At 41.1% G+C, this 12,841-nt stretch overlaps 1 protein-coding gene across 1 annotated transcript in view; it reads left to right on the top strand.

Moving 5' to 3' along the window:
- Positions 1-8,035: 8,035 nt before the first annotated feature.
- Positions 8,036-12,841, top strand: part of EIF2D (eukaryotic translation initiation factor 2D) — a 486,000-nt gene continuing 481,194 nt past the window's right edge. Inside the window, exon 1 of the mRNA XM_044076862.1 lies at positions 8,036-8,203. Within this exon, the coding sequence (XP_043932797.1) occupies positions 8,145-8,203 (59 nt within the window). The 5' untranslated portion in view covers positions 8,036-8,144. The remainder of the gene's footprint in view (positions 8,204-12,841) is intronic.

Below are 12,841 nucleotides of genomic sequence, written 5' to 3'. Positions count from 1 at the left end.
TGGTGGCAAACGGCAGTGAAAACTACATTATAGTCTGGGCAAAAGGGGGCACAGCTAGTAAACTTGTGCCTGCCTTTCCCAGGTGTGTGTGTGTGTGTGTGTGTGTGTGTGTGTGTGTGTGTGTGTGTGTAAATCAAACCTTAAAGAGCGTGTCAGCTACTTGGGCTGGGACATGAAGCACTGCTTGGACAGAGAGGGTGCTGTAGGTCTTGGTTTGGTCACTTAGCTGAGATCTCCACTCTATATCTGCGCCAGTAGGGAGTCTTATTGGGGATCTGGAGGAAGGTAAAGGAACCAGCCCTTGACTGACTGTGATCTCTTTGTGCTTTTAAGGGAAATTGCACTTGATGCAGAGAGCTGCATCTGGAAGTACTGTGTGTGTACTTGTTATCCTCTTAGTGAATGTCCCCCACTGTTGCCAGTGGTGAGGATTGAGGCTTCTTGATACTGAGTGGCCATGGTGGGTCATCACAATTATATCCTTTACACTGCAGATTATCTCGCAGTTAATGGAGTGGAATCCTTTACTGTTGATATAACATGGTCCTTGCATCTCCATTGGGGCCTTGATAGCAATATGTATTTAGTCTGTGACATGAAGTATCTCAGAGAAACAAATTATGTTTTCATCATCCAGGAAGAAAGAGGTCATTGTCTCCCTCTACTCTTCCTTCATTAGGACAGTCATTGAGTACAATGCCCCATTTGTCATGTACCTCACTAAATACCTGCAACAACTGGAGAGGCCGCAAAAGTACATCACAAAGAGGATCCTAGGCCTTAAACATTTGTCCTATATGGACAGACTACAAAAACTCCAACTATTCTCTGTCCCATATCGCCTACTTAGAGGCGATCTCTGCTTGACTTACAAACCCATGTCTGACCCAGCTCTGTTAGAAATGCGACATCTAAAGAAATCCCAATCCCTCCGCACCACACGCTCCAGAAACCTCAACCTTATTACCACAATCAACAGAACATGCTGGAGGGACAGGTTCATAACCCAGAGACTGCCCATGCTATGGAATAGACTTCCCTCTCTTTTGCGCATTTTCACACGTTTTTGCACATAGCGCAGCATCAGGCAGCGCCGCTTAATCAGGTTTAAACTATTCCTTTCTCCACAAAGTCTGCTCTTCACTTTTTCCCTTAGAACTGTTCCAAATCTCAAAGTAAGCACTCTATTTTCCTTCTAAAACCCAGCAGTAGCTAGGATAAGTGTCTCATAAGTAAGCACTAATAAACTAAAGCACTACACCCTCTTATACCCCCTTTAAGTACTTGGCTCCCTATTGGTCCTTTTTGATCAAGTCAAAAAGTAATTCCTTATACTATTCTGGCATGTCCAAAACTCAGTTTCAGGTTTACTCTCCAGTCCAGCTGGTGAATCTGGGAATCTTGAGGCAATGTTACAACTGCCTTATGTACACAGACCACCCTCTCCTCCTCCCAACAAGCTCATATATATGTGAGAGATGCAACTATATAGCCAAACTGGAGGCTGAGCTCTCTCAACATAGTACTGGCATGGTCAGTCTGGAGGAGAAGGTAATCACACACACCACAAATCCAGTCTGACATAGACCTATCGCAACAGCAAACCAAACACATAAATACACAAAAACATACTCGGAGGCTCTAAATAAAAATCTGCCCAAGCAACAGAGACCTCCAAAGCAGACATCCAAGCAACCACTACCCCACAACAATACCCACGTATCACATAGTTCACAAAGTCAGTGTGCCACACAGTCAAAGCCCTTAAGGCTAAACAACACACCTAATACACTTGTAATAGGTGACTCTGTCATCAGACACACTGACGTCCCTCTCACCAGACTGAACAAGGAGAAGGTCACTGTAAGCTGCCTGTCGGGTGCCAGGATCTGCCACATAACACAAGCACTCAGGTCACTCCAAAGCAAGTATAAATATGACTCCGTCATTGTCCATGCTGGTGTGAATGACCTGAGACGTACCTCCCTGGATTACATGAAAAGAGACATAGAGGAGCTCTCTGATCATGTGGCCCAGGCCGGTATGACCCTGACCTTGAGTAGCATCTTGCCCTCACCAAGAATAATACCACAGTATAAAGACAAAATGATCAATTTCAACAATTGGCTAAAGTATTGGTGTCACTCAAAGGAGATCCAGTGTCTGTCAGCCTGGGATGACATGCTTGACAAGCCACGTTGCTTCGCTAGGGATGGCTTGCACCTGTCACCCCTGGGTTTTCGAATACTGGCCAAGGCTCTTGCCACCCCCATAGTGCCTTTTTTAGGCAAGGTTCAAAAGACAAACCCACCTCCTTAGACAACACAAGGAAAAAGAAAATAAGGGTAATGCTGCTCAATGCCAGAAGTCTAAACCTCAAGGTGCACACACTCAAGGCTCTCCTCAGTATGGAGAATATTGATATCTGTGCAGTAACAGAAACCTGGTTCAAGGCTCCCGAGAGCACCCCAGCACTACCAGGCTATACCTCATACCATGCTTTTCGGCCCCAAAACTCGAACCGAACCACAAGAGGAGGGGGAGTATCTATATTCATCAAAGATACCCATACCTCCAGGCTAGTGGCACTGCACAAAGCATCTGAGACCATCCATGTGCAACTAACAGTGGGCAAAACTACCTTCCAGTTTGTAGCCTGCTACAGACCACCCTCCCAAACTCAGGAACCCCACTCGGCTTTCCTGAAGACACTGGAGAATATGAAGGTCTCTCCAAACACCATTATATTGGGTGACTTTAACTACCCAAACATAGACTGAGAGCACTACTCAAGCCCCAACACCCTTGCCCAATGGTTCCTAGAATTTATAAACTCAAATGCTATGGAACAACTGGTCACCACTCCCACAAGAGGGAAAAACATATTGGACCTGATCATCACCGACTCTATGTTCCATACCAGAGGTATACCCCTCATTGGTAAGATCTAAATTAATCACTATGGACATCCATATCCTGTCCCCAACCCCAGCAAAGGAAACCACGGTCAAAAACTTTTCAAAAGCAAACTTCCCACTTCTCAAAACCGAGGTGGAATCCTTCAAAGCCCCAGGGCCAGTGGAAAATATGGCCCAAACTGCAGAATCTTTTACAAACGCATTCTATGGATACCTACAGGAATGCATGGATCGTGCTATCCCAAATAAAACCAAGACACACTCCTCCAAGGGCAGGAGACCTGTGTGGTGGACCCCAGCCATAAATAAGCTGTACAACAGAAGGAGGAAGCTACTACATGATAGAGCAAAATCCCTGAAAGGGAAGGCAACTCTGATCAGTACTAGCAAGAAACTACGATCCCTCATAAAATCATCTAAGGCTAGCTTTGAAAGAAAAATTGCACAAGACGCTAAAGATAATCACAAGGCCTTCTGTAGTTATGTCAGAAACCTGGGTGGAAACTCCCAGATATGCTCTGAGTTAGTGCAAAATGACAAAAAATACACTGAACCCACAGACATTGCCAATATCCTGGCAGACAGGTTCAGTGCAAACTTCTCCCTCCCTTCCCCCCCAAATGAGCAAATGACTATCCCAACAGAGTGTAGCCTCCCTGACATCACAGATGCACAGGTGACAGCTGCCCTCTCCAAAGCAAAAAACACAGCATCAGTGGGACCGGATGGTGTCCCAGGCTGCGTTTTATATGAGCTCCAAGAAGAACTGAACCCTCACTTAAAATCACTATTCAGTCTCAGCCTTACAACAGGATATGTACCCAAAGAATGGCGTACAGCAACAGTGGTCCCACTCCATAAAGGTGGTGCCACAACAGACCCCGGAAACTATCGCCCTATAAGCCTAACTAGCCTGGTCTGCAAAGCTATGGAGCGTATCATCATGGAACTCATAAACAAAGACATTGGGAACCTCCAAACACTGGATCCTACCCAATTTGGCTTTGTCAAGGGCAGATCTTGCCTCTTGAACCTGGTCAATTTCTTTGAAACAGTCACCAAGGCCATAGACGAAGGGAAGGTAGTCCACACAGCCTACCTTGACCTTGCAAAAGCCTTCGACACAATACCCCACTCAGGCATCATAAATAAGCTCACCAACTTAAATATGAACCCCTATGTCACAAGATGGGTTGCAAACTGGCTTAGGGATAGAACCCACATGGTCAGAATTGCAGGTGCCATGTCAGACTCTAAACCAGTTACAAGTGGCGTCCCACAAGGCTCAGTCCTGGGACCTCTCTTGTTCGGTATATATTTCTTTGAGGTACAGGCTAACACAGGAGGACTATGGCTGACAACGTTTGCAGATGACTGAAACTGGGGGCCATAATCGACTCGCCGGCTGATACAAGCATCCTCCAAAAAGGTCTCACAGAGACAGATAACTGGTGCCAGAGCCATGGTCTAAAGCTAAATGCCAAAACGTGCATAGTCATCCCCTTTGGGAAAAACAAAGTGCGCACAAATTACCACATAGGTGGTAATCCATTAAGTACGGAAGAAGTAATTAGGGATTTGGGGACCCAAGTAGATTGCAATCTCTCCTTTGACAATCACATTTCCAAAGTGATTAGAAAGATGTTCTATATAGCCCACCTTATCATGAAGAGGTTCACATCTAGATCAAGAGAGGTCATTGTGCCCCTCTACTCATCACTCATCAGGCCCATAACTGAATAAAATGCCCCATTTGGGATGTACCTTACCCGACACCTGCTACAACTAGAAAGACCTCAAAAGTACCTCACCAAGAGGATCAAGGGACTCAAACAGATGCCCTACGCAGTTAGGCTAAAGAAACTGCAGCTCTACTCAGTTGCTTACTGCCTACTCAGAGGCGACCTGTGCCTGACGTATAAAGCCATGTCCAACCAAGAATTAATGGACATGCTCCACCTCAAGAAATCCAAATCCATCTGAGCTACACACTCCAGTGACTTAAACCTCAGCACAGTAATAAATAGAACATGCTGGAGGGACAGATTCATATCCCAGAGGCTCCCCTCACTCTGGAACAAAATCCCAGTCCATGTTAGACAGAGCCCCTCAATGACCCTCTTCAAGAAGAATCTTGACGTTTGGATGGGAGATTGTAAATTTACCCCTGGGATCTCTTCTGTGTCACTGCTAGACAGAGGCATGGTAAATTAACCTTAAATGGGCTATCTTCTGTGACCTACTATACAGAGGCACAGTCAACTAATCTAAAAAGGGTGGTGAAAGCCAAACACACTCTGGCTAGGCTTGTAAATGCCCTAGGGCAGATAGCCTAGTATCAACCTATGAACCTATGAACCATACATGTCAAGCAGAGCACCTCACTGACCCTCTTCAAGAGAAATTTTGATGAGTGGATGGGAAATAGAAAATTCACCCCTGGGATCACTCCAGTGGTTTACTCGACAGAGGCACTGGGAACTAAGGTTGGGTGGCATGATGCCAGGGTAATCTTATGGGCTAGGATTGTAAAGGCCCCAGGGCCATTAGCCTAGTACACACCTATGAATCTATGTCATAGCACACGGTATTCTTTGCCTATTCCATACTGCATAGAAACCACATATGCTGTAGCATGGCATTAAGAAACTGGTGCAGTATCAGTGAAGCAGATACCTGGAACACACCCATCATGTTCACAGCTGGTTGCTGGAAGATTCCAATAGCAAGAATTGTCAATGCTACAAATATCTTGATGTCAGCAAGAATAGCATCCTATCAACCTGCATGCGAGAGTGGCACATGTGTACCAGCTCCTGCATGCCTGTCCATAGTGTAGCAAATCACTATTTTCATGTCTTTGAGGTGATTTTATTTATTTTATTTTTTTATTTACATTTGTTGACTGGGAAAGTCCAACTGGAGCCATGTCCATTTTCAGTGGAGGCCCGGGGAGATAAGCTCCGAGTTATCAGATACAATAATACAAGTAAAACAAGAGTACATAAGTAGTGTTATGGGTGGATAATAGATGGATTGTTAGACATGGTCAGATCCTTTGGTGGTATGGAGGCCAGTAACATGCATCTTCGGTGGCAATGGTTGAGAGGATGGCCTTCAACATATACATTTCTAATAATGCTGCTGTTATACCTAACATTGTAGTGCATTATTTGTCTCTGTTCATCAGGATTTTATGATGTACAGCTACAATGGTGGTTGTGGCTCATTATACATTTTTTTATACATTTGTTAATCACTGCACCATGTTGTTTACCTTCATCTGCATTTGTCATTACACTTATTATCATAATAGTGATTATTTCCATCTTTTTATATAATTATCTACAATGCATGCCAGCTGTAGTATGTTGTGGCATGTGAGACCAAGTAACAGTGTCTCTGAATGCCCCCCATGCTACCATTCATTGTGCAATTCTGCCTTACACATTGCACTATTTGCGTACTTTTCAACTGTCCCTGATTGTTAGGGATGCCCTCATTTTTGTCGGAAACTGCATTTCTGTCCCTTCTTAAACTACCTGCCTATGTATGTGTTTCAGAAAACTTGTATTATATCTAATAAGTAATTACTGTCATTATAGTTGAAGTCTTCTTTTACTTTAGGAAGTGAATGTTAATCCACATCCTGTTATTCTTTCAGCTTTCTGAGTTATTATTAATATCCCCAATCATTTTTAGAAGTGTCCCAGATTTGGGGATTTTGCTCCTAAATATTTTTGGCTTTTTCTCTGATCTGGAAGCAAACATCTGAGAGTTGAGTTATGATTATTTGTTTTTAAATCCCGGTCTGTGTTTTTATTTTCCATATATTTCATTTGGGCAAAATACTATCCTTGTAAATATTCCATACCATCTTTTGCGCTTGGGCGGATCTGAATTGCCTAGAGATAGTAAGGCTAATGGCTAATTAATTCTAATGGCTGCCAAAATAGCAATTCATAGAAAATGGAAATGAAAATATAAAGCAACTGTATTTTAAGTATTATATATATTGTAAAGAGATGGACCCATGGTGGTGGTGCTGCGGTAGCGTTCGATTCTCAGTTAGAGCGTCTTCTGTGTGGCGACATGCGTGAATGGGCGTTAAGCCCGGCAAGCCAGCACGTAAAAAATCTACTGCCAATCATTTGCGGACTGGAGTTCCGCTGTGGTGACCCCTAACCGGGAAATGCCGAAAGACTCAACATATATTGTAAAGAGATAAAATAATTGGAAATGGGATCTTTAGAAAAGGGGAGGGACAAATTCGGGAGGCGTCAGATTTAAGAGAAAACAGGAACTGAGCAATCCATACAGTGTTGGAGTAAATGAGAGTTGTTAAAAAGAAAGCATATGTATAATCGATGTACTTTAAAAATGTCGATATGATTTGTTTTTTGAATAGAATATCTGTGTCTATGTCATGAGTGATAATTTAATAAAGGTAGGGTTGCCACCTTTTCAAATGCCCATAGTGGGAAATTTTTGGTACAAACGTCAGATTTTGCAGGGCAAAGCATACCCACAGCCAGTATAAAGGACAGAATTTCACTTTTTGGCCTAAATAAAAGCTTACTCTTGTAGCATTTTTGTTGCTTATTCTGTTTCTTATTGCATTTAGATGGTTTAGATACAGAATAACTGTTTTATGCAACTATTACATAAAATATAGGAAATATGTTTGTCCTAAAATCTCAGGACATTTGCCATTTTTTACATTTCTTTGCAGGACACAATTGCCCAAAGAGGGACTGTTAGTGGCAAATCATTAAAGATTGAAGTTAGAAAATAATGAGACATTTGAGTTTTGGACTTCATATCCTTCAGAAAAATCCACGCTATTGCAAAACCTGTTATTCTACCAGCTGTCTAAGTTTGTAAGAGCAATATTTCAAAATTGTCCCTATTTATACCACTTTTTTATGGCTTTGCTCAGATTTCTTACACATAGAGGTTGAGAGGTATCATGCCCTCCCGCTTTTTTCAGTACACTGTAAAATTATGTAGTATTGTCATGATGTTTTATTCCCCGAAAAAAAAATTGTCATGGTTAAGTTGAACAAGAACCCTTGTTGCAGGAAGAGGTGTCAACTCGGTGCTAGTTACAAGTCGGACGTCCAATATAGCCGTATTAAGATGGCGGCTTCCTTTTGGGTTTTCTGAGTATGGCAATGCTCTTTCTGCTTAAATCTTGTGTGACAGGCCACCAAGGTTCAGTTGCTCATGATGTTTACTAAACCTTTCCGTGTTAAATCAAACACAGCTATCAAAGGATCAGACAGGTGAGCGAGCCACAAACACCTTGTAAAGGTGTAGACAAGCGTAGTTCAATATATGCAGGAGAGTGTGCTTCTTAAAACTTAGTATAAAGACCGGAGAGCATTTGCAGTGTACACAAAGTGCTTGGAGCCGAGTGCTTCCCTAAAATGTCCTTATAGGTGTTTGGGATAGCAAGTGAAATGAGCAGCAACATTTTGAGAGCTATGCACTTTTTATTATTAATGGTGGAGACACAACAAAGTACAAAAAAAAAAAAAAAAATACCGGTTGCACTGTACCGTGTCACGTTGTGTCTCTAAAGGATATGGGAAGTAATTATTTTTGTAGGTAGTGACATGGACATTGCATTAACTTACGATGAACTTTTTTATGACATTTCTGCAGCAGGGCTAGCTACCCAGATGTGTGAACATGAGCTCTATATGATGCCACTGTTACAATTGCACCCCAATCATATATGCAAAAAAAAAAAATGTAGAAGACGGGTTGTGGGCGGATGGGTTTGCTTTACGAAATGCAGATACTTTGCTATGTCGGTTATGTTTTTAAACGGGATACATTTTCGATTATAAATAACGGGCGTGCAATTGCCAAAAGTTCAGCTTTACTGCTTTACAATTTCTTCTGATTCCTTATTTAGACGTTGTACTGTTTTGGAATTTTCTCTATTTCTAGTGGCAGTAACCAGATTATCTTTAACACAGAAGTCGTATTTTAAGGATTAGCAGTAAGTGTTGCAGTGCAGATTCCAAGAGTATGAAAGTTAAATTTAGGATTGCCATGTGCTAAAGTAACACTTAAGCGTGGTTATTTAAATAAATATTAGTGATGGCACATTTTTGCCTGTAGTTTTTTAGGGTGCCAAAATAACGTGGTTTGTGCAGATGCACGTACTACTTTTAGGAAGGAATGCCAAATGTGTTATTTGACAGCTAATCATCAACCTGCAGGTGAATTTTTTTCTCTGTTAATTTTTTTCATTTGTGATGTGTTGAGATGCTGTTTATGGGTATAGACCAACAGGAAAGAGCAAAGTTTTCAACATTAAAAGAAGGGGGAAAACTGTAAAAGAGCCACATGTCAGAGTTGCATAGCACCTTAGAGGTAGCCTGTCCCAGTAATTGCAGTAAACCAGCTGTAAAGACAGCTGTTTATATGATGTAGGAATGCCTTCTTATTTAAGAAATGTGACTGAAAGGTGTGCCTTCCTCAGATGAACTGATATGGGGCTGCTTTCCTTCTCACTGCTGAGGCATTTGCAGCTACATTTTAGGCTGTTGTGGCTGTATTTTGTAGGTTTGTATTGTGGGGTCCACCATGATGTGCTCTTTAAGACGTTGAACTTGGCTTTCCATTAACAACAGCAGCAGCAAAAAAACAAAAGAAAAAAACAAAACAAAAAAAAAAAATACTTTCCCTGCGTTTCAGACAACAGGAAAAAAAAAAAAAAAACAACAGAAAAATACTTTTAGCTGCATTTCTCATTGCTCAGGATTTTTGGTTGCAGAATGCGTTTCTCATTCTCAAAAGGGCATAGAAATTCTGGAAACCTGTAACAACCTTTTGATCATAAGCTGTCAGGGTGTATGACCAAGGCAAGTGAGTGGTAGTATTCCTAGAGAAATATCCGAATTTACAAAATGTGGAGGCACTAGCAAAAGCCTAGATTGTTTTCAGTTTATTCTTTGTTTGTGATCTATCTGTTTTGAAATGGTGTCTGAACCGAGTACGTTTTAAGTGTTTCGTCCTTCCTCTCCATTGCTGACTTTGGAGATCGCACCAGCTATGTGTGATGCTTCATATGTTCGATTGCACTAGCCTGAAAGCAAGGTAACAGGTCTTCTGTGCCATCATACTATGGGTGGAGGCTTTTTAATGTAATGAATGAAAATGTAGTATGATTCAAACAACGCCATTAGTTTATTAAAATATTAATTATATTGCAGAACAGCAGATGTTTCAGCTTTAATATATTCAATGGCAAAATCCATGTAATGAATTCTGCATGCATCTCTCTTTGTTGCACACATGCCCTGAGTTAACTAACTGAAACAGTGGTCAGGAAGTATATGGAAGTAAAGCTTCTACTTTTTATGTACTTTTGATCCAGCTTATTGCTTTACCATTTTTTCAGATTTCTTCCTAGTGTCCCCTTAACTTCTCACTGTCCTGCTGACTGAATCTTGGTAGTGGTAGTGGGTAACACCTGAGAGAGTGCGTCAGCCGTACAAGGCTGGATTTCGAGAAGTGTGTGTGTATGTATGTATAACTGTGGATATACATACAGTATATGTGAACGTGTCTTTCAGTAGCACACAAAAAAGAAACAAAAATTACAAAACAGCTTTACTTTGGAGGAGGAGGATGTTAAGTCCGCCTCCTACACCCCCATCATTACTCGTGTGCTAACCCTAAACCTGCCACTGTCTCTAATTCCAGTCCATCATATTATCTTAATAAATACCTTTTTTCCCCAAGAGTACTGTTAAATAAAACACACACGCAACATCCTAAAACTATCCTCTTACGTAGTCCTTACTCTAACTTGAAAACATTTGCACACATCTGAAAGCTTTGGCATTAGGACAGTGTATAAGCATATGTGTGTGTGTGTGTGTGTGTGTGTGTGTGTGTGTGTGTGTGTGTGTGTGTGTGTGTGTAATAAATATATTTCTTGCCCTCTGACAGCTGGTAGATACAGTGCATTTCACACAGTATTATCCAGAGCCATTGTGGTAGTCTTGTCCCCCTGTATTGCAGCCTGACTGTTGTCCTTTACCCAGGTGTTGTTTAAGCTGTGAGACTTTACTTCTACCCTACCAGCTCATTATGGGTGAGAGAACACTGGCAATTCAATTCCTTGCCCTCCACAGACAGCTGCTTCAACACTTGGGTCTCTTACTTGAACTGTTACCTTTGGGCTGTGATTACTGCAGTCAGAAATACTTTTTTTTCCCCAGTGGAGCTGATAATATTCTTTTCCTTAATAAAATGGGCTGGGTTGACCTTGTCTTGGATGATAGACTAAATATGGTGTTATCTTGATTTTTGTGTCACTTGCTGTTTATCAGTATTCTTAACTATGGGAGATAAATTTAACCCTTTAGCAACCAACAAATGAAAAAAGGTTTCAGTCTTATTGTATATATGAAATTTGAGTGCATTCTTATGGTTTTTATTTCTAATATTGTTAATTTTCCTTTATTTATAAAGATAACGCACACATTCGTTTTCCTTTTCCTTTTCTTGGTGAGAGCCACAGTGGTAGCAGATGAAGCATCTCTAGACCTGATAGGTTTTATGTCATTCTAGGAGATTTCCGAGTACTCCTTAGCCAGGCAAAATATAATCTCTTCAGCGTGTTCTGGCCCTGATCTTTTGCGTCCTCTTAGGGGATAATGCCTAGAGCAGCTCCAGTACGGACTGCTTTTGGGGGCATCCTTACAGGATTCCTGAACATCCCATTTATATCTTGTTAGTGGTTCCAATCAGTCTGACATTCTCATTTCCGTCATTGCCATCATTAGTGAGCAAGCCGTAGACTTCACACACTGTTTTTCTAAAGCCATATTAATTAAAATCTCTGCCACTGTCATTCACTGAACTTCTCAGTAAGTAAACTTTGCACCCTCCTTACACACTTATTCCCACTTACAGTAATCCTCTGATCCCTTCTGTTCTGTACTATAAATGCCCCTTATTTTCCCCCGTTCATTTTCTAACACACTCGCATTACTCGCCTGTAAACTTCCTATCATTCACTTTTTAATAACTTTTAATTTCTGTTTATTTCTGCTCCCTCCTTATTTCTGTATATTAAAATCTGTAACTCCTCACAGGTCTCCTTTTCAACTCCTTTTCTGTCCTGATAACTTTCTCATACTCTCCTGACCTCATACTGATCTTGGACTGTTACATATCTATTCAACTTTTGTACACTGTCTTGGCTTCATATAATTGCATCTGTATTATTTCTCTGCTTTTTTATTGTGAGAACACAGTTGGTTATAAGACTCCAGGTTATTTTAATTGTTGTAATAATTTAGTTTACACTGCTGCTTGAATGGTATGTCAAGCATTTTATATTTGTAGAACTGCAAGAACTAGCATTTTATACTGCTTGATAACTCAGAACAAGAATACTCATCCATCTACCTACCTAAACTTCAGCAAGGTCTGGTATCCGAGTTTGACATCTACTGATGAGCACTCAAAATTATTGTTACCAAATCATTTATCTGTGTCTACTTTAAACATTTGCCTAGAAGCCTTTCTAATCCACCCCTCCAATAAAATTATCTGTTCCAGTGGACAGTGTTGCGTGTTGGCATATTCACAAGGAAACAATGATTTCTAGTGCCTGTACTATGCCACTTAAATTCTAACTCTAAGGTAGTTGATAATAAGGTATTATCCATGCATTTATAGACTAGTATAAAATCACCTGTTACCAGTCAAATAATTTGTGGGAAAAATGACAACTGTTCCAGTCTATTCGATGTTTAACTCCAACCATGTGTTTAGTGTAAAACCTTGGATTAACTCCAGTCTCTGAAAAAGTGAGTACAACTATAAACACTGGTTGCTGCAGAGTATGTGGTGTCTCAACAACCTTGAAAAGAGGGAGCAATACTCTTTCA

This window comes from Protopterus annectens, chromosome 7.part0 (genome assembly GCF_019279795.1).
Source record: "Protopterus annectens isolate FY-2018-M chromosome 7.part0, PAN1.0, whole genome shotgun sequence".
NCBI lineage: Eukaryota > Metazoa > Chordata > Ceratodontiformes > Protopteridae > Protopterus > Protopterus annectens.
Note: the sequence above shows the minus strand (reverse complement) of the source record. Positions and strands in the feature narration are given on the sequence as shown.